This window comes from Biomphalaria glabrata, chromosome 14, assembly GCF_947242115.1.
Source record: "Biomphalaria glabrata chromosome 14, xgBioGlab47.1, whole genome shotgun sequence".
NCBI classification, from domain to species: Eukaryota; Metazoa; Mollusca; class Gastropoda; family Planorbidae; genus Biomphalaria; species Biomphalaria glabrata.
The window spans coordinates 31,146,478-31,173,337 of NC_074724.1; the positions used below are offsets into that span (position 1 = coordinate 31,146,478).

General features: G+C 38.3%; 1 protein-coding gene across 1 annotated transcript in view; it reads left to right on the forward strand.

The window, feature by feature from the left end:
- Positions 1 to 5,409: 5,409 nt before the first annotated feature.
- LOC106068834 (uncharacterized) overlaps positions 5,410 to 26,860 on the forward strand; it is a 28,246-nt gene continuing 6,795 nt past the window's right edge. The window contains exons 1-6 of the mRNA XM_056011060.1: positions 5,410 to 6,455; positions 12,804 to 13,066; positions 13,539 to 13,680; positions 21,323 to 21,511; positions 23,888 to 24,004; positions 25,221 to 25,442. Of these exons, the coding sequence (XP_055867035.1) occupies positions 5,945 to 6,455; positions 12,804 to 13,066; positions 13,539 to 13,680; positions 21,323 to 21,511; positions 23,888 to 24,004; positions 25,221 to 25,442 (1,444 nt within the window). The 5' untranslated portion in view covers positions 5,410 to 5,944. The remainder of the gene's footprint in view (positions 6,456 to 12,803; positions 13,067 to 13,538; positions 13,681 to 21,322; positions 21,512 to 23,887; positions 24,005 to 25,220; positions 25,443 to 26,860) is intronic.

Below are 26,860 nucleotides of genomic sequence, written 5' to 3' on the forward strand. Positions count from 1 at the left end.
TGAATGAAGCTTGATTTATTAATAAAGAAGTCTGTGACATTTTAAAAAAAATGACCTCCCCTGAAGTTTTTCATTCAAAAAGTGGTGTATTTTTTGAAAAATCAGCTTGCACAGATTATTTTAAAAATTAGATGTTTCATTTTCGGAAAAGAATAAAAAGTAGCCGTTGCATCAGAACTTTGATCTAAAATATCATGATGTTGGATTTTCTTTTTCTCTTCTAGTTTCTGAGATCTAAACGGGACAAACGGACGGACAGATAGGCCACACAAAACTAATAGCGTCTTTTCCCCTTTCGGGGGCCGCTAAAAAAACATTACTTGTATATTCCTGGTTTATTGGTGAATTCGATTGGGGCCGCCTGGCTTTGTAATCTAGTTTTTTTATGAGTTTCTACTCTTCGTGCCGACATTGAAAAAGGCCGAATACCACTAAGTCGCGTCAAGATATTTGTAACTTTTTAAAGTAACGTCTTTATCTATAATAAAAGATTATGGAGGTGTCTTGGTTTCGCATGAAATTATTGTACAGTTTTATTAATCTAGCCCTAGCGTTTTGTTGTGAATAAGTGCCTTAAATGTGAGTTTATTGGTGTCTAGGGGTCGAGTGGAAGTATTGTACAGTGTAAAGTGTTAGCCCTAGTGTTTTGTTTTGAAATAGTATCTTGAATATGAGTTTGTTGGTGTCTTGGGGTCGCGTTTAAGTATTGTACAGTGTAAAGTGTTAGCCCTAATGTTTTGTTATGAAATAGTATCTTGAATATGAGTTTGTTGGTGTCTTGGGGTCGAGTGGAAGTATTGTACAGTTTAAAATGTTAGCCCTAGTGTTTTGTTATGAAATAGTATCTTGAATATGAGTTTGTTGGTGTCTTGGGGTCGCGTGGAAGTTTCTGTACAGTTTAAAGTGTTAGCCCTAGTGTTTTGTTATGAAATAGTATCTTGAATATGAGTTTGCTGGTGTCTTGACGTCGCGTGAAAGAATTTTGAAGTTTTTAGTCTTATTTATATAAAGTATTAAGTGAACTAATGCCTTGTGACTAAATGTCGGTGGATCCCTAGGGTCGTGGATGTGTTCTGATGCTCCGAATGCGGTTGCGTGAAACTGGTATTGAATTTTGTACTCAGTATGTGTCTGTAATGTAAGGTGGGGTTTATATGTAGGTGCGTGCTATATTGCCCTCCCCCCTGGTCTCTTTAAGTTTTACGACACCTTAAATAGACAACAGAGAACCTCTGAGAAAACATAACATCTATATATATATATAGAGAGAGAGCGAGAGAGTCTATACAACAACAAGTACAGAAGAATGTAACTCACTTAGCTGGTTAAAGAATAATATATTATTGGGGATTTCCTTTCAACAATGAGAGTATGACCATGACAAAGTCGATTGTGATATGTGTACAGTATTTAAATTAAAATGACATCTATATTATTATTTTTTAAAGGAAACCTCAGAAATTTCCTCTATTCAATTTTAGCTTTATCATCATAGGAATCCTTGGGCCTCTTTTCTTTGCCCTTTTTTTTTGCTTTATACGCCTCTTTTGTGGGCCTTTTTTTAAATTTATATTTGTAAATTCTAATAATTCACAAGTATTAAATCATTAATAATTGAAAAATGATTAACTTATACTTAATTACTTTACAAAAATATAACAATACTAATAGAAATATTATTAAATAGCAAAGACATACTACCTAACTCTTGAAACCACCAGAGACAGAAAAATGATACAAGGATCCTCTACCCCAGAACAATCAAGACAATATCAAATATCCCTGACCCCCAACACCCCATATCTGGAATACTGCCTGAGTATTGTACAAGCATATGAAAATCAAACTAGATAATTCTCTACCCTAAAATCAATGATTTTCCTAAATGTCAATTCTAAGTGATTAGGATCAAACTTTTTATGATTATATAGAGTGATGCCCAACCTAATTCGACCTGTGGGCCATTTCAATTTCCGACACTCGCGTCGAGGGCCAACATGAACGAAGCTATTGAAACTATTTCTTACATTAATGAATTAAACATTTGAAGCATATCTCCTTTTTCACGCTCCATAAAATGGCTTGATTTCTGTCCTTAAAATATGAGCCCCACGTTGTAGCTAGCAAAGACTCATTCTCTCTTTTAGTAAATATTCCTTTCGATCCTCCAATCTGTAGGCATAGTTAAACTATCTTTTATTCGCGGTTTAAATCAAGACTGTCGCCATATTCGTTTTATTATGCCGTTTACATGTTTTTCTTTTCAAAACAGTCTTTCTTTACAAATCAAATATGTTGGCTTTCTATCATGTTCCACAAAAGTAAAGATTCGCTCACTTTTTCTGGTAGATTATACATTCAGAGTCCAATTTAACGAGCGTACAAATATTAAAGGTCATGGTACAAAAAATTTTTGAAAAATTGATGACCCTAAAATAGGTAAAGATACATTTGACACTTGATTTTTTTTGGACGGGGCATTTTCTTTACTTTGTGCCAAAATTTTGTCGGGCCGGATGGAACCACGTCGTGTGCCGGATCTGGCCCGCGGGCCGTATTTTGAGCATCACTGTCATAGACGATAACAAGCTGGACGCCGTAAACGAATTCTGCTATCTGGGATCCACATTTCAAGATGACCTGTCTCTAGAAGAAGAGATTTAAAAAAACGCATAGGGAAGGCTGCCTCGACCTTCGCTAGACTCAGGCCAAGAGTTTGGGAAAACCATATCTAACTACGGTGACCAAAATGGAAGTCTACAAGGCATGCGTTATGAGTACACTGCTGTATGGCAGTGAATCATGGACCACCTACGCAAAGCAAGAGAGAAAACTGAACTCATTCCATTTGAGATGTCTCTGTAGGATCTTGAATGTCACATGGAAAGAAAAAGTGTGCAGTACTGAGATCCTTGAGCGATCAGGTATTCCCAGCATCTTTACAGCCCGCAGACAACGCCGTTTGCCCTGGCTTGGACATGTTCGCCGGATGGAGGACAAGCGCATCCCGAAAGTCATCCTCTATAGATGTAACAACACAGGTGCCAGATGTAACAACATTTAGATGTCTCGATGTTACGATGTGTGTTGTTATGCCGGGGATTTTACTTGAATTAAAATAGTTGAATAAATGACGATCTAGAATCACAATGAATGATTCTTTGATAAAACAAAACTCTGGAACTTTATTTAAATATAACGTAAGTACAGCTTATGTACAAATTACAGATCAACAATGCTTCATAATATTACAAAGGCTTTAAAACAGAGCTCTCAGAAACGTGACTGTCTACTAACCAAATATTTTCTCGACTGGCGTTACTTTCTTATTCTCGCCAATTCTCTGGCGCTAACTCTTTTTTTAAAAATGTCTTTGTTTAATTTCAAATCAACCAATAGATTTCAAACATACTAATTACGTCCCTTGGGTAAATCCTGACGTGCTGAGGGGTAAATCCCGAGGCTCATGTCGAGGGTTTATATTCTTTTTAAATGTGAAATGTACAAACAATTCTATAATGTAATCTGTGACAATAGACAACTCGCGACTGGCACAAGAAAAACTGGTCGCCCCCACCTCCGTTACATAGATGTAATAAAACGTGACCTCAAATCAGTGAACATCAATACTGACAATTGGGAAGACATAGCTCTAGACCGCAACAGATGGAGAGAGACAGTGACCAAGAAAGCTATGGACAGTGAAAGTACATGGGTCTCAGCTCAGGAAGAAAAACGTACAATCCGAAAAACGGCCAGCTCCTCTACCACCGAAGCAACAGCCACCTTAACCTGCGTTATCTGTGGACGGGAGTGTCTCTCCAAAATAGGGCTCCACAGCCACATGAGGAAGTGTGCTCTGAGATGAACCATAGTCGTTCTACGACTGAAGAAGGCCAATGAATTCTATCTATCTATCTATCTTTCTATCTATCTATCTATCTATCTATCTATCTATCTATCTATAGTTATATATATAACAGCTTTATATCTCTTAACGACAATAAAAGGGGAAAAACTCTTTTTTCTGTATTCATTTCAAATAGGTCTCCTTTACCTCCCTTTCATTTTAAAATTTCTTTCTTCGAGCACAATTGAAGGGTGGATCCAGTGGCAGGAGGGCGATTCAGAACCATAACCTTTCACCTTTTACCTCTAAGCAAAACCACTCTCTCTCACTCTCTCTCATCTCAATATGTAACCAATGCAATGTCTTTAATTGCAACTGAAACAACATATACAGTGTTTAACATGACTGTGACCTGCCTATTTTTATGCTTCTCATGTAGACAAAGCCGTTGTCCGCAGGGTGTCTTTTTTTTTGTTGTCATCTGCACCTGTCTTTAACTAGAGTTGGAGATGGGGGGTAGCTAATGTATGTCCTGCGGCTTTTATAAGAGCTCTCCAACTGTCTCTGTCTGCTGCCAGTTACTTTCCTCTATACCAGTTATGGCGAAATGGAGGCAACAAAATGGATTTCATGCGGACATTTACTGCCAAACATTAAGCTTCTGTTAGATTTGTAGCTTTTTTTACCAAGCGTATATCAACTCACTTCTGTTTATCTGTCTGTCTGTCTTTCTGTCTGTCCGTCTGTCTGGTAAAATTTTGAACATTTGTTTTCTACCATTTCCCATTTCGGATCAAGTTAAGTCTTTCTCTCCTAACAGACGATAACAACGATGATTCCACCAGAATGTGGTAAATAATTACAGAGAGAAAGAGTTAAAACTGTGCACAATTATTCATTGAAACTGACAAGATATAAATCAATCAAAGAAATAAACCAATTTGTTAATTAATTATTGATTTTTTATTCTTTTGTTTCATACTAATAAGGAAAATTAATCCTTCTGTAAAAATACGCAGTTATGTCTAAATATTCAGGGTTCCGTCCCTTAAATCATTTTTATTTTTATTTTGTTTAATTTTATTTCTATAAAACCCAGTCTCGGATCAAGTTGAAACTTAAAAATATACATAATGTACCTGGAGAAACATGGATCTATTTACGAAAAATAACGAATTAGTCAATTAGTTTTGATAATTAATTATTTTGTTGTATTATCGAATAAGAGAAATAACTTCTATTGAGAGATATGGTTGTATGTACGAAGTTCTTTCTCTTAGAAAAGCTTTACTTTTTGTTATATATTAAATTTTATTATAATTTTGCTCGTTTCTTTATACTCTGAGTAATGAGTAAATCAACACTATTATTTGTTCACTCAACATGTCAAGCTTATTTTCTTTTTTTCTCTCCAATATGCGGACTATTAATTAACTGACAAAACTAAAGTTGGACGTTTCTCGTGACAGTTATAGTAAAAGTTACCTGTGTCTCAAAGCTACCTGTGCCCCCAACCCTCCCGCTTGTCCATTAGAGGACTGACAGACGGAAGAGCCTGTTGTGTTAAGTTACACTGGATTTCCACAATGGTTGAGCTTTCTTACACACCGCAAACAAGCTATTTATAGAAGCTTAAAAAAAAAAGGGACATAATTATATCACTTTATTATACAAGAGAGAAATGGAGGTTTGGCATTGAGTTTCAGAGTTTGTTTCCTTTTTATTCTGTCGAGAAGTAGATTTAAAGACATTTTGCATTTAGTGATTCTGTTGTTTCCATTATTTTTTGCTGATTATATTACAGTCATTCTGTAAATGTGTTTATTTAATAAGTGCATTTTGTGACGGAATTCAAATAACAGCCCTCAGTGTATACCTTTACAATACTTTCTTATTGAATACCAGAAAACCATACTACTTTTTGCAGTTTCAATATGTTCCATACATAGTCTATATCTAAGAGGTACAATAAAGCCTTGAATGTATTTTATGTTGCTCAACATTCCTCTATGTGTAATGGATTATGGATTGGTCATATCTGAAGAGATATATTTAACAGACCTTGAAATACTCAGCTACATTTAAACCAGAACGATGACCTTCGTAATGACTATAAATCCACGATGGCTGGTCATGTTTAGCTGTCTGTGCTTTGTGGCATTAGCAAACAACGATCGTAGAGACTCTCGGCGTACGTTGTCGAAGGGGTCTCAAAATTTTAACAGCGAATCTGAAATCCCACACAATGCTATGCGAAGACATTCCTCTAGCTACCCACAGCGGACGAGTCATCACAAGAGCAAGAAGAGCGAGCATTATTTAAGTGGCAGACATATTCAGAGGGAAGAAGCCTCAAGGGGAAAGTCTTATTTTTATAAGAGACAAATGCCTAAAGCCCATGGAGAAATTCTCAAGTCCAAATTGAAGCTTAAAACCGACAAGGAGATTTATCGCCAAGACCCGAGCTCGTTCTCTTACGACGAAATACATTCGAACAGTAGAGTCTATTTGGATGAAGAGCAGTATCAGTCTGACCAGGAATCTGACCAGGAATCTAAACTAGTTGGTAAAGTAGCTGGTCAAGAGATCACAGCTGGGGAAAATGGTAAGCGTAAATCCTTTTTTTTTTTTTGCAAAATATTCATAACTAATTATTATATTTTGTGCCACCAAAGTGAAAGCCACCTTGACCAGCGATATATGTGGACGGGAGTGTCTCTCTAAAATAGGGCTTCACAGTCATATGAAAAAGTGTACGAGAGGAACCATAGTTGTTCTACCTGAAGGAGGCTAGCAACAAAAGTAAAAAAAAATGTACCCCTTTAAGACCTTGCGATCGATAGGGCAAATGTAAAGGTAAAACGTGGGTTCATACAGAGGAAATCAAGGCTCTTACAAGGGTCCAATGTTTAGTGAAATAAATAATATCCCAATAAAGATCCAATTCTTAATTACTCCAAGTACTATTCGGCACTTTATGACGCAAAGTGATATCCAGAACTTCAGGAAACCAATAACTATTCTATGGTTCCACATATTATCCAGAAGTACTTTATGAGCTAGGGTATTATGCATTAAACAGTGATTCATGATTCAAGGTATTCTGTACTGTGTACCTGCAACTGTTATCGGGGTCATTCGTTATAAAGGGCCTGAGCACTGCCCTGCAACGTCACAACCTGTGGGAACAGCCTCTTTAGACCATCAGCTTTCTATTTTGCTTGTATGTCCAACATCAATGTGATAAAATCCAGTACTTTATGGCCTCAACTAATATACTTTTATATAGTTTTGATATTTGAGTCTTAAAAAATATAATTGAATCAAGCAGACCATACATTCTCAAGTTTCTTGACACTGCGATGTAGACCAAATATCGATATCTGATATAGGTCAGGACCCAGACTGTCCCAGACACTGTTTAATATAATAATTGGTATGTACTATTAAAAATCAAAGGACATCGAAATTGTCGGGAAATAATCTAATAAACTCACGTGTTGAAATGTAATAACACGCGTACTTTGGAGTGACCAACGGATTGACCGTTATGTGGATTGACAGACATGCAGAAAATCTAAATCTCAACGAGGAAGTGACGTAAGATGGACACGTGATTAGCCTGACACAGACCTGGGAATTAAGTAGTAGCATTTTGTTGAAGATATACAAATAGTGGGCTATCATTTGTGTAAACGTAGACAACAACAAACTAAGAAAATGTTACAATAAAATTGTATATAAATATACATAGATCTATCAATTTAATACAACTGCAAGGATAAACAAAAAAAAGACAGCGCACCCAATCCCTTATAGGATACTGATACAAACACTCGAGAATCAAGCCTTAGTGATACAAAAATCCGTGACATACATAGTAGGAATATTAATATCCGTGGCATGCAAAACAGTAATACATAAATCCTTCACATATTGTAATAGAAACATATGTTACATCATTGTAATAGAAACATCTGTTACATATATCATTGTAATAGAAACATATGTTACATATATCATTGTAATAGAAACATTTGTTGCATACATCACACTGATATAAACATCCGTGACAGGAATATAAACACCCGTGCCATATATCATAGGGATGTAAACATTCGTAGCATACGTCACAGGAATACAAACATCCTTGACCTACACAAATCACTATATTTTAGCCAGCAGTCACAATAACATTAGAAGCTTAAGATTACAGGGTTGTAAACAAAATTCAGTAAAAACCTCGCAAAATTAAAGACCACATCTATCAAAAAGACACGAAAACATTAAGCACAGACTCCTTTCAGACCTTACGATCGAAAGACAAAAAGACACGAGATCTGTCTGTTTTGGTCCCAAGACAGTGTCTTCATTTAGGGCCTAATAACAATGGTTCTTTGAAAGGGGAGAAATCCTTGCGCAAGTATTGTGGGTCAAGGGTAGTTCAATAATCTGGCAGATGTGCTCTTAAAGGGCTCTTAGAAGATTTTCATACATGGCTTCAGGGCCGGCCTTAGGCCCGCTGCAACCTATGCGGCCTCTGTGGGCCCCGCACTTTCATAGGCTCCGCGCTAATTCTAGGTGTAAATTAGTAAATTAAATCATTAGAACTTATTTTACAGAGTTACCGCGTCCTTCTGATTTTCCAGCTCGTTGAGATCTTTTGAAATCATAACAATCTCATGAAAAATAGACAAAATTGTCATATTGGGCTGTCATTCAATTACTCGGGGTGAACAATTCAAGAAGATAGATTGAACAATTAGGCAATTTTTGCTATTGCTATTAAGCTTGATCTATGTAGGACACATAAGTTTAATGATATACTGTATGACTTCGCTACATGCCAGGCTCGTAAAGTTAATTTTATGGTGATCTTGTACTTAGTAAAGATATGAATAAAATGAAAAGAATAATTCATTTTCTAATATAAAATCTTAATTATTATCCTTATCCCTACCCAGACTGGGCCCGCGCAATCTGTTTCGCATAGGGCCCATCAATTGTTAGAGCCGGCCCTCTATGGCTTCAAATGTGTTTGTTAGGTTTGCTGTCACTGTGTCCTCGGTTGATATAACAACAAAGTATAACATTATTTTATTTCATTTCCATCGTACATACATCTCTATGCTTATACATAATTACTCTGTTAGTTTTTCTATTTCATTTTTTCCCTATATTGTGAGAGTGCTGCAATGTCAATGATGGTAGTGGTATTTTTAACTCTTTCTCTCCGTAATTATTTACAACATTCTGGTGGAATCAACGTTGGTATCGTCAGCTATGAGAGAAAAAGGTTAAAATCTATGTAGGAAACATAAGTTTAATGATATACTGTATGACTTCGCTACATGCCAGGCTACGGTTATGGTGATGATGGTAGCGAAATTTTCAAAATCAATAAACAGAGTATCTAGGCGATTGAAATCCACCGTCTTGTCAGTGAAAAAAAAAAGGTCAATCCCAATATTTTTTTATTAATAAGAATATTATAATAATTATTATTATTGTCACGACGTTTCTTGAAGAGACAGACTTGTATCACCTTCTCGTTTCATCTGATAAGAAGGTTATGAGGTGACGTTAGTCGTAGCCAGAGATGCCCAAAATACGACCCGCGGGCCAGATCCGGCTTTGACGTGGTTACGTCCGGCCCGTGGAAACGTTGGCACCAATTGTAAGACATCACCCCCCCCCCCTTTTTTTTTTCTTTTTTTTTTCGGGTAGTATCACTACTCTCATTATTTTATTTTTTAATTATTTTGTAAACGTTAATGCAATTTTCTTCTCAATACGTACAATAAAAAAAAAATTCCAGTCGTGGCTGACTGGTCGAGTTCTAATCGCTCTAGATGGTCCCGGGTTTAAACCCCTTCTCTCTGTCATCCCCATCTTGCGGGAGGTTTGTGCTACGATGTTATTATCTTTTTTTAATTATGAAGTAACATCCAAACATGTCAAACAATAAAACAATAAAAATAAAATAAAACACTTGTTTCTCCTACCTTCTGACAAGCGCCCCCGCCCCAGTGTTTTACTTAGCCCTCATTTTTTGTCAGCGCATTTCTTTGTCTGCGCCCTGCTGGGCGAATGTCCTTAATTAAAGTCCTCGAGACAATAAAATGTCAAGCAATTGCCAAGTAGTTCCGAGGAATTATCCCAACATTTAAATTTCTTAACAGTTTTTTTTTAACGCAAATCTGGCCTAAAGGTTGTTTAAATAATAGGTTAACATAGAGGAATGAGAGATACAAATAAAGCTTATTTTGGCTTCAGTTCTTCAACCTTCTCTAATGACATTGCTGATTTACATACAATAATGCCTAGACAAACAATCCTAATTTTACTGAAAATTATAAAGACGGTTTTTGTTTTAAATTCGATAATCTATATATATATATATATATATATATATATAGGCCTATATATATATATATATTGTTATGTAGACTACGTAGCTATCTTTCAAGTTGTAGGGAAGTGGTCCCGAATATAGGAAAATCGATCTTTTTCTGTCTTAGATCTTTAGTTTTCAAAGTTTAGAAATAATGCAGTACCATTTTCTCGGATTTCAATAGAATGGGCTATTAATCACAGAAATATTTATTCACGCAAAAATATATGAAATAAAGCCATTTCCTGTTAGTTTCCATTGAGATAATGTTTCAAAAATCCTAGATCGAAATAATTCACATCTATTGATATGAATTATCTAAAGTACAATTAAATAGATTCATGGGCGTAGCCAGGATTTTTTTTCGGGGAGGGTTTTGGGGGGGGGATTCCCCCCCCCCGGCCGCCCCCCCCCCCCCGCGGAAAAAAATTATATATATATCTATATATGTGTGTGTGTACATGATTAATCTTTATTACATTCTGACCCTTTCGGAAGACGTTTATTGTTTATTGTGGACTCCCCGCCCTTGCTAGCAAGGGGGTCTGGGGGAGTTCGCAGCGCTCCCTAATCGCGGGGCGAAGCCCCGCCGCCGAGCACTATTTCTGGTATTGAAAGCCAACAAAATGCATATTCTGAGGTATCTACAGTGCATTATCTTGCTATTAAAAAGTTTTATTTCAAAAACCTAATGTGCTATTCTTACTGACTTAGACCCTCGCGCGCCGTTCAGCGCATTTTCCGGCAAGCTGTTTCCGCAACTCTTATTTTGCGTAATTCATTTTGTGTGAGAACATGTCCGGCAAAACCTCATGCGACGCTCTGTCACAACCTTACTAAGGATTCGACTCCCAGTTCGGCATATGATTTCTTTGATTTAGACCCCATCTCTATGACTGACTCATTAAATCTGTCTTAGCCATCTTTGTTGAGATACATTTAATGATTTTCAATTTCTTGACTACTCTCTTGGAATCACATGCCTGTATTTCGCTTTAGATTTTATATCGAAAAGGAAAGTTTTTTCGTCAAATAATTTGTTGAGGGGTTTTAAACTAAGAAATCTCTGGAGTTTTTTTGTTTTGTTTTTAATTCAAAACCCCATTTAGCTACGATGATAGAATTTGGAGACTGTAGTTTGCTTTAAAATAATATTGAAGAGAGAGGTTTTCATCTCTAAACGCTCTGCAGGGGAATTTTAAACTCAAAACCATCTGGAGGGGTTTTAAACTTTAAAGAAAAAGCCATCTGGAGGAGGGGGATTTAAACTCAAAACCCCTTTGGCTACGCTCATAGATTTTATAGTCTGTAATTTGCTTTTTTTTTTATATTGAAGAGGTACTTTTTAGCTTCAAACCCCAACTGGAGGGGGGGGGGGTTAAACTCAAAACCCCTTTGGCTACGCTCATAGAATTTTGAGTGTGTAGTGTGTAATTTGCTTTTTTTTTATATTGAAGATGGGGTTTATCGTAAATTTTGGAGGGGGTTTTAAAATCAAAAACTGCCTCAACTGTGCTGTTGGAATCTGGGGATTGTTGTTTGCATTTTTTTTGTTTTGTTTTATAGAAGAGGGGGATTTAACTGCAAAAACCTCTGGTAGGGGGTTTAAAATTCAAAACCCCCTATAGGGGGTTTTAAACTCAAAGACCCCTGGTAGAGGGATTTGTATCTCAAAACCCCCTGATAGGGGTTTTTTAAATCTCAAAACCCCCTGGTAGGGGGATTTAAAGCCAAAACCCCCTGGTAGAGGGTTTTTAACTCAAAACTGCCTCGGCTGTGCTGTGGTAAGTGATGATTTAGTATTAAAATCTCACCTAAAATAAACAAAATGAAAGCAATAATCAGTCACTTAATTCCGTTCCCCCCCCCTGCAGGGGGGGGGGATTTCATTTCGGGGGGGTTTGAACCCCAAGAACCCCCCCTGGCTACGCCCATGAATAGATTGATTACCTAGATCTTTTTAATTATGTATCTAAAAATTGCAAAATAATTACTATGAGAAAAGAGCGCTTTTTCGATGTTCAATTATTAAATCTATATCTAAACATTAAATTATATTTTACATAGGTTAGGGTTGAAAAAAAACAACAACCTTACTTCTTATTACTTAGTCATTGGTTAATATGTATGACTGAATGCATGACGCGTAGGACGGAATCATCTTATTTTTTGAAGTAACGTCTGTATTATATAAGATAAGATAACTGTTTTACAAAACAACGCCTTGTTTCAGCTTTTTGAAGTTTTTCACATTTTTAGTAGTGTTAAAAGATATCCATGTCCAGTCTAGATATAGTTTATATAGGTCTGTGCATTCACCTTTTAAAAAAACAACTTTTCCATCACCACTTCCTGTATTTTATACACCGGAGACACCAAGAAGCTATGCTATTTATAGTTTCCCCGTTATGCATGAAACTCTCCAGTCGGCAGAAAACGTATATATCTCTATGCTTACCCACTATCCAAAGGTTGGAACCTCGATCGATACATGTGAAATTTGATCACAAAACAAAAGACTGCGCGTTTAACCTTAACAGCCTGTTTCTCTTTGAACAGAGAGGGTTCTCCAGTTGTCATCAAGTACCCAGACCATCGTGCTGGGAGAGACGGAGACCTTCAGCATCACGTGCTCCGTCAACTTAGCAGCACTGGCGCGAAGCTCGAAAGGAACCGTGCAGCCGATGAGCCTCGAGATCGACAAGCACGATGGTCAGAACAGAAGACGATTGGCTGTCTTGTCCGCCATACATGGAGCCATGCCAATCAGGGACGAGCTGACTTCGAGGGCCAAGATCACCGGAAGTGTCTCCAAAGACGACGTGAGAAAAACATTTTTTTTTGGTAATCAATGGAGCAACAATGTAGACTCTATTACAACTGCTCTCTTTCTATTTATAACATTTTCAGAGTCCTAATAACATGACAGTTTTTTTTGTGTGACTCTTTAATAACTTAAATCTTTATTTGAAAAACGCAAAACATTTTATTAGAAGACTATTTACAAAATTTCTTAGTTTTTTATTATAAGCTGATGCAACAAGGGAACAGACGTACAAGAATAAGTTATTTTTAATGATTCGCACATAAGTGAATCGTTTACATCTCTATAAACACATAATATGTTAGAGTAAAAATTTTCTAAATCTTGAAACAAATCTAAAATTTACCTTTTGTAAATAACATTGTATTTGGGATATTACGTCACATTTGACATATAATAACATATAATATATAATGTCACTTTTTTTTGGCCTTAAACATGTTTTTCTCTTTTACAAAAAATAATGTTAGGAAACTCCTTGGACAATGTCTATCAACTGGTCGGAACCAACGTCTGCTCTTGAAGGAACGTATATTTGCAAACTGACCGCTATTGGACCGCACATGGCATTAGCTGACCACGCCTATACCAAACTGGAAGTTGCTATTCGAGGTATGAGATCCTTTTAGTTATGTAAGCATCATATCGCTTTCTCTTCTTTTTTCTATCTTACTCTATTTTTTTTAATTGCGTAAGTCAGTCTTTCCCAAAGTGGGGGTGCGCGTAGCCCCAGCAGAAAAAAAAATTAAAGTAACCCTTTCAGACATTGAGATTTTCCTGTTTCTGTGGTTTTACGGTTAACGAGAGTGCTGTGTGATCAGCACAACGACCAACTGACTTTGTTTTCCAATGTCGGGTACATTACAGTTGGGTGGACTCAGGGGCGTCCTAGATAGCCCAAAATTTAAAAATCCCAGTCTTCACCAAGGTTCGAGCCCGAGACTTCTTGGTTTGTAAGCCAAGTTCTTTACTTGTCAGCCACCACGACCAAAAAACGAACGGTAGTTACATATTTAATTTAATGCTTATTGAAAATAGTTTTTGGACATAGAAAACTTGCCCTCCCACGAAAAGCAATAATCAATAGAATTTCAGATGTCTTGAACTAAAAGTTTTTACACCTGGAGTAGACAAAAATTAATAGAGTTAAGTCACTGATGAACATGTGCATGACTAGATGGACACATTAAAGCGAGACCTTTCGACTTAGAGGGCCTCAACAGTGACTTACAACGTCACTACCTGTGGGCTGTTTTGACCAATTGTTCTGCACGATGTGGCAACGAACTATTGGTCTAAACTGCCCACAGGTTGTGACGTCGCAGGTCAGTGTTGAGGTCTTTATGACGAGTGGTCTCGATCAAACGCGTGTGACGTACTTATTTTCTGTTTTATAGTTACGTCTGGGATTTATAAAATACATTTATAAATAGATAATTATGCAGCGAGAGAGAGAGAGAGAGAGAGAAAGAGAGAGAGAGAGGATTTTAATCTTAGTTTACTAATAGCAAAAAGGGAAAACTGAATTCTATTTTTTTTAATAGAATGGAAAAGGAATTAGGTGCACGAGAATGACGTCATTTCCTGCCTTTTTGCACAGTGGATGTAAAGAGAAGACAACTATTTTTTTTCAAGACATCTGAAATTCTATTGATTACCTCCCCTCACCCCTCCGGCACATCCCGCGCTAATAGCTTATTGCTTTTCGTGGATGGGCAAGTGGAGAAATCGGAAACGAACATCCCATGCAGGATCTGAGGATGGTCTGTTTGTGTCTCTTTAAGTCTAATTTGTCTTTTTAAGCCTTGTCTAAGCCAGCGGTTCTAGAAGTGGGTAACAATATACCCGAACTGCACCATTAGAAAAGATCTAAAAGAAGTCTGATTAATAATGTAGTAGCCTCTTGCAACATCTTAAACAACGCTGTGGCGTAGCTAGGGATTGGAGGGACCTGTGGGGCTTGGTATCTTTAGGGGCCCCTGTATTTTGAGACTCGACATCTTGATAATAGACATCTTGTACTTAATGTACTTAATAAATATATGTCTACTGTGTGGAATGCATGCAACATGTTCACTTAATTACATGACAACATCAATACCAAGATAACATGGCATTGGCTTAATATTTAATGTAAAAAAAAATTTGGACACTCATTTGAGGGCCACTCTTAAGTGGGGGCCAGGGGAAATTGTCAAATTTGGACCGCCACCCTAGCTACGCCACCGAAACAACGTAGGCCTATTATATTTTGTCAAATGTTTTACATGTTTCGGATGTTCCTTTATAGTTGAAGATAATTTACTTCCTAGTCCAAACTTCCCGCAGGACGATTGGGGAATGGCAGCAGACATGATATGAACCCAGGATCATCGAGAGGACGGAACATTATAACGATTCATATTAACTTAGAGATAGCTCTTTACAATGTGTTAATTCTTTATCGATATTAGCTACTCTATAATGATTAATATCTTAAAATCTATTTAAAATGGAAAGTATGCCATCACGATAGGAGTAACTGAAATTTCTAAGAATGACTTTTTATTTCGAGTATATTTTAAAGCATATGGTAAAATCAAAAGCCTATAGGCTTACTTACACCCACAGCAAATAAGAAAAAAAAAATGAAACTGAAATGCTATTGAGAGCTGATATGAAAGAAAGTTATGAAATCTTTATTCGTACAGACCAGTTACATATGCAGTTGTATGTGTGGTAATACCGACTCTCATGGGCGTAGCCAGGGGGGGGGGGGGGGTTGGGGTTCAAACCCCCCCCCCCCCCCGAAATGAAATCCCCCCCCCTTGAAAGGGGGGGGATCGGAATTTAGTGAATGATTTTTTGCTTTGATTTTTATTTAAGTTGAGATTTTAATACTAAACCATCAATTGCCCCAGCACAACCAATGGGGTATTGAGTTTAAAACCCCTTACCAAGGGGTTTTGAGTTTAAAACCCCCTACCAGGGGGGGTTCGAGTTTAAAAACCCCTACTAGGGGTTTTGTGTTTACAACCCCCTACTAGGGGTTTTGAGTTTTAAACCCCCTACTTGGGGTTTTTGCAGTTAACCCCCCCCTCTTCTATAAAACAAAACAAAACAAAAATGCAAACGAAAATCCCCTAATTCCAAGAGCACAGTTAAGGGAGATTTTGATTTTAAAACCCCCTCCAAAATTTACGATAAACCCCCTCTTCAGTATAAAAAAAATGTTAATTACGCACTCAAAATGTTATGAGCGTAGCTAAATGGGTTTTGACTTAGTTTTTAGTTTAAACCCCACTTCAGCGGGGTTTGAAGGTAAAAAATACCTCTTTAATAAAAAAAACAAAGCAAATTATACACTCAAAATGTTTTGAGTGTAGTCAAAGGGGTTTTGAGTTTAAACTCCCCTCCAGTGGAGTTTGAAGCTAAAAAGTACCTCTTCAATATAAATAAAAGCAAATTACTCACACTAAAATCTATGATCGCAGCTAAAGGGGTTTTGAGTTTAAATCCCCGCCGTGGGGGGGGGGGGGGGTTGAGGCTAAAAAATACATCTTCAGTGTAAGAAAAAAAGCAAATTACGCACTCCAAATGCTATGAGCGTTGCCAAAAGGGGTTTTGAGTTTAAACCCCCATTCAGAGGGGTTTAATGCTAAAAATACCTCTTCAATATTAAAAAAAAAGCAAATTACACACTAAAATTATTTGAGCGTAGCCAATCCAATCGGGGGTTTTGAGTTTAAACCCCTCTTCTACAGATGGCGTTTGTTTAAAGTTTAAAACCCCTCCAGATGGTTTTGAGTTTAAGATCCCCCTACAGAGCATCTTGAGGTGGAAAACCCCCAACAGATGATTTTGACGACAAAACTTCTCTTTTCGATATAAAATCTAAAGCAAACTACAGTCACTTAATTCCAAGAGCGTATTCAAGAGTGGTTACACATTTTACCAGTGGCAGGGCTCCCTTAATAAACTGTAGTGAATAGTCATCTGCCGAAATTGAAAAACACTAAATGTGGCTCAACAAAGATGGCTAAGACAGATTTTAGTAGTCAGTTATAGAGATCGGGTTTAAATCAAGGAAATCCTATGCCGAACTGGGAGTCGACCCTTTATTAAGATTGTGAGAGAGCGACGTATGAGGTTTGCGGGACATGTTCTCCGACAAAATGAGTTATGCCTAAGAAGAGTTGCAATGATATCCTAGTACAACTTGACGCCACTCATTCATTGAGGTCCTCATGTCAGGTGGGAAGAGGCTTCAGACATTACCAGTGACAGATTTTTATGGAAACAGCTTGACGTCAAATGCTCCGAAAGGCGCGGTAGGGTCTAAGTCAGTAAGAATAGCACATTAGGTTTTTGAAATAAAACTTTTTTATAGTAGGAAAATGCACTGTAGACACTGGCGGATCCAGGGGGGGGGCGGTAGGGGCGATCGCCCCCCCCACTCGGCCGACCCCCCCCTCGGGGGGGGGCGGACGAACTTTAGTATAGGATTCACACAATTTGTATACGAATTTATTACTTATGTTAAAAATATATACTAATTATTTATATTTCAACCTATTTTTAGATTATTTCGCCCCCCCCCTCTAGTATGTTGGCCGATTTGGTGGGGTCGGGAGGTGGCGATGGTATCAATCCCGCCCCCCCCCTTTAACTTTCGAGTGGGGGGGGGGTCCAATTTATTGGTAGAAATCACAGCCTGCTAACAAAATCAATTAAATATCTATATCCTTGTAACTTGTTATTGATATTTTAACCGATCTTTATATTATGTCTTTCCCTGTTTGCCGATTGGTGGGGGGAGGGGACGAATACCTCTTCTGCCCTTCCCACCTAAACCCTTTGAGTGGGGGGGGGGCGGTCCGTTTTTATTAAGAAATCATAGTTTGTGAACAAAATTAGTTGAATTAATATATAAATTTTATATTATGTCGCTCCCTTTCTGGTATTTTGGCCGATTCGGTTGGGTGAGGGGGGGCGATTGCAAGTACTGCCCTCCCCACTCTAGCCCTCTGAGTGCTGGGGGGGCGGTCCTATTTTTGTGGAGAATCATAGTTTGTGAATAAAATTAGTTGAATATCTATATAATATAAACTACGTATTGATATGTGACCCATTGTAAATATGTCGTACCACACTCTAATCTCAAATTGTATCATTAGAAAATTTAAATGAAAAAGGGTTGTACCAGGTGGGAGGGGCGATACATGCAATCGCATTTCCCCCATCAGACAAATCAATACTTTTTCTTTTTGTATTATAGTTAAGAAATTACAAAATTAAAAAAATCTGTTACTAATATAATTTATATATACTATAAATTAAATTCTTATATCGAGTCGCCCCATACCTATTCTTTAATGCCAAATGCAATCTTTAGCAGAAATTAGTAAAGGAGCGAGGATTAATCGTTTTCACTCTACCGCCATTCCCATTTCCAGACAGAGTTTTTGTAATTTCACATGAAGTTATCATAAGTATTTTAAGAAAGACTTTGCATTCGAAAAGTTAGAATTCAAACGAAATTTTTCAGTATAAGAGTCATGATTGAGATGAGTTCTAGACTCAAATAACGTTTTCATAGTCGCCTTTTCCCAACCTTTACTCAATCTGATATTTTTCTAGCTAAATAAATTTGGGACTATAACTCACAATTTATGCTAGAGTTTTCTTGAATACTATTTATCGAATAAGTTTTTTTTCGGCGGCGATCCTCAAAGCAAAAATCTAAATACGTGGGGTATCCTATCTTTTCAAGGAACAAATCGGTTTTATTTGCAATGTATTATGGGTCATAAATTCAAATTAGAATATTTTTCAAGTACAACATTATTCGAAAGGTCGTTTTTTAATAGTATGAATAATGAGCTTCAGGTCAGGAGAATGCGTTTCTGCAGTGAAGAATGCAAGAAAACGCTTTTGGCGTCGGGGCTTCGCCCCGAACTCCATTTATGAGTAATGAGTTGTAGATGTCAGGAGAAAACGTTTCTGCAGAGAAGAATGCAAAAAAACGCTTTTGGCGTCGGGGCTTCGCCCCGAACTTCATTTATAGGTAATGAGTTGTAGATGTCAGGAGAATGCGTTTCTGCAATGAAGAATGCAAGAAAACGCTTTTGGCGTCGGGGCTTCGCCCCTAACTTCATTTATGGGTAATGAGTTGTAGATGTCAGGAGAATGCGTTTCTGCAGTGAAAAAAGCAAGAAAACGCTTTTGGCGTCGGGGCTTCGCCCCGAACTACATTGTGAAGAATGAGTTGTACTTGTCAGGAGAATGCGTTTCTGCAGTGAAAAAAGCAAGAAAACGCTTATGGCGTCGGGGCTTCGCCCCGAACTCCATTGATGAATAATGAGCTGTACTTGTCAGGAGAATGCGTTTCTGCAGTGAAAAAACAAGAAAACGCTTATGTCGTCGGGGCTTCGCCCCGAACTCCATTTATGAGTAATGAGTTGTAGATGTCAGGAGAATACGTTTCTGCAGAGAAGAATGTAAGAAAACGCTTTTGGCGTCGGGGCTTCGCCCCGAACTTCATTTATGGGTAATGAGTTGTAGATGTCAGGAGAATGCGTTTCTGCAATGAAGAATGCAAGAAAACGCTTTTGGCGTCGGGGCTTCGCCCCGAACTTCATTTATGGGTAATGAGTTGTAGATGTCAGGAGAATGCGTTTCTGCAGTGAAAAAAGCAAGAAAACGCTTTTGGCGTCGGGGCTTCGCCCCGAACTACATTGTGAAGAATGAGCTGTACTTGTCAGGAGAATGCGTTTCTGCAGTGAAAAAAGCAAGAAAACGCTTATGGCGTCGGGGCTTCGCCCCGAACTTCACCAGAGAACCTTATAGCGCTGCCCCAGTTGTTTTGGTTTTCGCCGAAGGTTGAGAAATGCTGCTTTTTTTATTCTCATATATATATATATATATATATACATATATATGTGTGTGCGTGTGTGTGTGCGTGTGTGTGTGTGTGTGTGCGCGCGCGCGCGCGCTGTATGCACGTTTATGCGTAGGGTTAGGGTTTACTGGGCGTTAGGGTTAGGGTTTGGAAAAAAATCGCCCCCCCCACTCCAAAGTTCTGGATCCGCTAGTGACTGTAGATACCTCAGAATATGCATTTTGTTGGCTTTCAATACCAGAAATAGTGCCCAAACCCCCCCCCGAAAAAAAATCCTGGCTACGCCCATGCCGACTCTGGAGGTAAGCAGAACATTAGATATAATGCTATTTTATATGAGCAGAGATTTTGTAGTCTACTTTACAGCTGTTTAACGCCAGTTAAAAAATAGCACTTCATACTTCATGGACAGAACTATTAACTTATAAAGAAATACTTTGCACTCTGGTAGAAATTAGATATATACATAAATAATTAAAAAAATACAATCAGTAATTAAATTCATCAATACATTTCAATGATTTTTACGTTTATTAAAGTGAAACTGTTTAATTCATGGAAAGCGAGTGTGCTAAAACATTTAGGCGTTACGCCACTTGAATTCCAGCTTTGAGATTCCCGGTGCAATGTTAAGCTGCATGAAGCGAGCGTGAGACAACCCTGTTTCCGTTCAGAAGTAATGAACTTCTGAATCAATACTACCATTTGATCAGTTTCAGCATTTGATCTTTTCTTTCAACTCTCATTGGTTTGTACGCTAGTGAATATCTTATGAACGCTGTAGCAAATACAAATCTTCAGGCTTTCATTTTCTTAACTAATACATGTTCATAGAGTTAACTACTTGAACCTCACGCATGGGTAGTTGGCAAGCAATTAACTTTCATTGATTATTGGGCAACAGATCATTTCCTCTTTACGCATTCCTACCAATTTCGTTAAATTAAAAAAAAAATCTATCTATCTATCTATCTACCTATCTATCTATCTATCTACCTATCTATCTATCAATCTATCTATCTATCTATCTATCTTACTGGAGGCGCGGTGGCTGAGTGGTAAAGCGTTTGGCTTCCAAGAAGATGGTCCCCGGTTAGAATCCTGTTGAAATCTTGCATTTTAAATTTCGGGATCTTTGGGCGCCTCTGTCCACCCAGCTCTGACATTAGTTGGTCCTTCTGCTGGTCACATGACATCCTCGTTAACCATTGGCCACAGAAGCAGATGACCTTTACATCATATGCCTTATAGAAAGGGAACATTTTTTCTTATCTATCTATCTATCTATCTATCTATCTATCTATCTATCTATCTATCTATCTATCTACTATCTATCTATCTATCTATCTATCTATCTACAAATTGACTTTTCAGATTCCCCAAGGCTTCAGCTTGAAGAGCGACTGGCCGCAGCCGAAGTAAAACTGGACGAAGTTGTGAAAGAATCTGAGCAAAGGGAAAACACTCTGAGACTGATGAGACAACTCCTGTTCAACGTTACAAGTCTTCTGGTGGAGTCTGCGAACGACAGCAGGTTAATGAGACAGAAAATCAACAAACAGGGTAAACACGCTGGGTTTTCTTTGTCATTCACTTAGACTGCAGACTGTTTCTGTCTTTCCCTTAGACTGCAGGTTTTTTCTGTCACTTCGTTAGACTGCAGGCTGTTTCTGTGCCTTCGTTAGACTGCAGGCTGTTTGTCATTTCGTTAGACTGCAGGCTGTTTTTGTCATTCACTTAGACTGCAGGCTGTTTCTGTCTTTCACTTAGACTGCAGGTTTTTTCTTTCACTTCGTTAGACTGCAGGCTGTTTCTGTCCCTTCGTTAGACTGCAGGCTGTTTGTCATTTCGTTAGACTGCAGGCTGTTTTTTGCCATTCACTTAGACTGCAGGCTGTTTCTGTCTTTCACTTAGACTGCAGGTTTTTCTGTCACTTCGTTAGACTGTAGGCTGTTTCTCTCCCTTCGTTAGACTGCAGGCTGTTTGTCATTTTGTTAGACTGCAGGCTGTTTTTGTCATTCACTTAGACTGCAGGCTGTTTCTGTCTTTCCGTTAGACTGCAGGTTTTTTCTGTCACCTCGTTAGACTGCAGGCTGTTTCTGTCCCTACGTTAGACAGCAGGCTGTTTGTCATTTCGTTAGAGTGCAGGCTGTTTTTGTCATTCACTTAGATTGCAGGCTGTTTCTGTCTTTCACTTAAACTGTAGGTTTTTTCTGTAACTTCGTTAGATTGTAGGCTGTTTCTGTCCCTTCGTTAGACTGCAGGCTGTTTGTCATTTCGTTAGACTGCAGGCTGTTTCTGTCTTTCACTTAGACTGCAGGCTGTTTCTGTCACTTCGTTAGACTGCAGGCTGTTTCTATCAATCACTTAGATTGCAGGCTGTTTCTGTCTTTCACTTAGACTGCAGGCTGTTTCTGTCACTTCGTTAGACTGCAGGCTGTTTCTGTCCCTTCGTTAGACTGCAGGCTGTTTCTATCAATCACTTAGATTGCAGGCTCTTTCTGTCTTTCACTTAGACTGCAGGTTTTTTCTGTCACTTCGTTAGACTGCAGGCTGTTTCTGTCCCTTCGTTAGACTGCAGGCTGTTTGTGATTTTGTTAGACTGCAGGCTGTTTTTGTCATTCACTTAGACTGCAGGCTGTTTCTGTCTTTCCCTTAGACTGCAGGTTTTTTCTGTCACCTCGTTAGACTGCAGGCTGTTTCTGTCCCTACGTTAGACTGCAGGCTGTTTGTCATTTCGTTAGACTGCAGGCTGTTTTTGTCATTCACTTAGACTGCAGGCTGTTTCTGTCTTTCCCTTAGACTGCAGGTTTTTTCTGTCACCTCGTTAGACTGCAGGCTGTTTCTGTCCCTACGTTAGACTGCAGGCTGTTTGTCATTTCGTTAGACTGCAGGCTGTTTTTGTCATTCACTTAGACTGCAGGCTGTTTCTGTCTTTCACTTAGACTGCAGGTTTTTTTCTGTCACTTTGTTAGATTGTAGGCTGTTTCTGTCCCTTCGTTAGACTGCAGGCTGTTTGTCATTTCGTTAGACTGCAGGCTGTTTCTGTCTTTCACTTAGACTGCAGGCTGTTTCTGTCACTTCGTTAGACTGCAGGCTGTTTCTGTCCCTTCGTTAGACTGCAGGCTGTTTCTATCAATCACTTAGATTGCAGGCTGTTTCTGTCTTTCACTTAGACAGCAGGTTTTTTCTGTCACTTCGTTAGATTGTAGGCTGTTTCTGTCCCTTCGTTAGACTGCAGGCTGTTTCTATCAATCACTTAGACTGCAGGCTGTTTCTATCAATCACTTAGATTGCAGGCTGTTTTTGTCATTCACTTAGACTGCAGGCTGTTTCTGTCACTTCGTTAGACTGCAGGCTGTTTCTGTCCCTTCGTTAGACTGCAGGCTGTTTCTATCAATCACTTAGATTGCAGGCTGTTTCTGTCATTCACCTAGACTGCAGGCTGTTTCTGTCATTCACTTAAACTGCAGGCTGTTTCTGTCATTCGCGTAGACTGCAGGCTATTTCTGTAATTCACTTAGACTGCAGGCTGTTTCTGTCCCTTGGTTCGAGACTAATTTTTATAGTCCGACGTCACAGCCTGTGACGTGGCAATCAGCTATTGGTCTATTCAGGCCTTCTACCACAATGTTTACATGTTATTTCTCCAACTTCCCATTCTCATATCAAGTTGAAACTAAGCACAATAACTCAATGGCCCTTACAAAACAAAAACCTATCAAGAAATTAAACCATTTATTCATATTATTCTAAACTGCCCACAGGTTGCGACATCCAGGGTCAGTGTTTTGGCCTTCTGTAACGCTTGGTCTCGCTTCGTTAGACTGCAGGCGACCTGATTGTACTATACTGACTATACTCTTGTCTTAACTACAAGTTTAGCTTTACATGTATATAAATCTATGATCTACAAATGAATAACTTGTCCTCCAACAGTGATGGCCTACATTGATCTACGAAAGTATCTGATCACGGCTCTAGAAGCAGACGACCGCCTGGCCGAACAAATAAATACAACGGAGCTGAGCATTGCTTCAACTATGGAAATACAAGGTGGCCATTTATTTTTAAAACGTAATCTTTGCTAGCTGGAAACATAAGTCAGAAAGTTAAATCATGGAAATGCAAGTTGGTCTTTTATTCTAGAATATCTGATAGAAAGTTAATAGTATGTATCTAGTACTTAATCTCATGCTAGTATGGAATCTTTGAGAAGTTGTTTATATGTTTGGCAGAAATTTATCAATTTTACAAAGCGTATATCAACTCACTCTGTTTGGTACATTTTTTTTACACGTTATTGCTCCATCTTCTCCTTTTCGGACCAAGTTGAAATTTTGAAGAGTTTTTCGTTGTCGACGACATCAAATAGATCCATTTTTAAAAAATTAACTAATTAGTTAATTAATTATTGGTAATCAATATTTTTTTTTTGTTTTTGAATATCAAACAAGGGTAAGAATTGTTTTTCACAGATGTGGCGGTATAAGTTAAGTTAGTCCCCTTTAGATTGTGTGTAGATAGCTAGGTCGTCGCTTATTTCCAGTGCAAAATTTAGACCTGAAAAAGTCCAATGCTATCTGAGATATAATACCCTTTTGAGCCCTTTATAAATCCAGATATAATACGACAGTTCTAAATTTTTCTTACATACCGTAAGGTAATATTTATGCTATTGGTATCAATTTGTAATAATGCATATCTCTGTTTAGCTTGTAAACCAAAACAACATTTGACTAGAGTAACACCTTTAGTAAAATCACTAAATTTAGAAAGCCTTCAGGACAGAAGGCTCAAAAGTAAATTAGCAATCATACATAAAACACTGAACCATATTCTTCAAATACAAAAACAAAATTTAATAAAATACTCTGAAAGACACAAAGATAAAGCCACATTCCTCGTTCCATATGCTAGGACAAATTTGTACAAATACTCCTTCTTCCCTAGTGCTATTAGAGCATGGAATGGGTTGCCTGAGCTAGCCAAGAAAACCAGTGACTTGGCAGAATTTAAGTCATTGGTTAATATGCATGACTAAATGCATGACGCGTAGGACGTAATCATCTTCTTTTTTGAAGTAACGTCTGTATTATATAAGATAAGAAGAAGATAAGATAAAATATATCTATACGGCTAGGGGTTTTAAAGGTTGAATATATTATCTTTTACATTAGATTTTTATTTATCTTTGCCCAATAATGGTGGTATTTGAACAAGGATTTCTGTGATGTTATTTTGTAAATTAATTTCTTATCTGTTCCCCCAGCTCAGGCTATGAAACAGCTGCATAATCAAGATCGAATCTTCGCCACCGGGTTGCACGCCCTTGATCTAAAAATACACAGTGTTGAGCAGCGTATCGTCAACGCTAAAGAGAGGATAAACGAAAGGCTAGACGCACAGAGGGAGGACATTTCATCTCTCAGGAAACTCTGGGATGGCATTGAAGAACATCGGAGCCAGTCGGATAAAGTTCTCAGTGATTTAGGTAGTACAAGTGCCTCGTCGTCTGTCGTATTTAAAGCTCATTATAAAAGTAAAGTCCTCCTTCCATACCCGTATAGGCCAGATGATGTAAAGGTCATCTGTTTCTGTGGTCCACGGTTAACGAGGTTATCATGTGGCCAGCACAACGGGACCCCAGTTCGTTATCTTAAAAGTCACTGTTGCCGGAAGTGGTAATGGATATATATAGCACTCCACTACCTACGCAATGCTTCCAATGGCATGCGTCTCAAATAGCCTCTGACAACCAGTCGAACTCCTGGCCTTCACGTGTGGCTCAGATAGTGAGTCAAGCAGAACTGTTTTCATTAACAGGAGAAGGCGCAAAGGCGCGAAACTGGTGCCTAAACTAATAAGCTTCGCCGTAATTTTTTTTTTCATTTTGCCACAAAGCACAAGTGCTACAAAGAAAGTCAGTACAATTAAAAGCAATATAAAAATAACATACTCCAAAAAAAAAAAAAGTAACAACGATCGAGGTGCTCGTCAGCCCTGGCTGGCTATCCACCTCGCAGAAGGAAAACTTGCAGCTATACCCAAACATGGGAAGGGGTTCCGAAGTTGACCTGAGAAAAAAATCAGGAGCCAACTACTCTTAGACTGTTTGCAGCACACACACTAGCGGATCCAGTATTTTGAAGTTGGGGGGGGGGGCGATTTTTTTTCCAAACCCTAACCTAACGGTTAGTAAACCCTAACCCTAAGCATAAACGTGCGAACATCATACATATATATATATGTGTGTGTGTGTGTGTGTGTGTAAATTAAAAAAATATATATTTCTCAACCTTCGGCGAAAAAAACACAAAAAACAGTCATGTTAAGGCCTTTCTCTTGAGAGCTCGGGGGTCTGGGGGAGTGCTGTAAGCCTCCCCAGTAAGGTTCGGGGCAAAGCCCCGACGCCAAAATTGTTTTCTTGCGTCTTTCACTGCAGAAACACATTCTCCTGACATCTATAGCTAAATATTATTTGTGGGGTTCGGGGCGAAGCCCCGACGCCAAAAGCGTTTTCTGCATTTTCCACAATGAGTATTTACATTAAACGTTTTACTAGATCTAGACTTGTTCAACTTTGGTTATTTGGTTAGAAATAAAAGAAGAAAAATGGCGACCCAAGATGGCCGATCTAGTACTAGATCTATCCATTATAGTAAAGATCAACTCCTCGAACTTCGTTCAAAGAGGAAGCTTCTTCCACCATGTTACGCACATATAGATTGTCTCTACCCTTCCTCTATCAGTACAAGGAAAAGAGGGAAAAAAGGAGGACTACGGCAAAGACTGAGAAGAAGAGGTTTTCGCCCACCACTTCCTACGATTATTCTAGCTAACGTCCGCTCAATAAGAAACAAAGTGGATGAGATATGTGCCCATGTACGCTACGACCACGTTTTTAGGGAA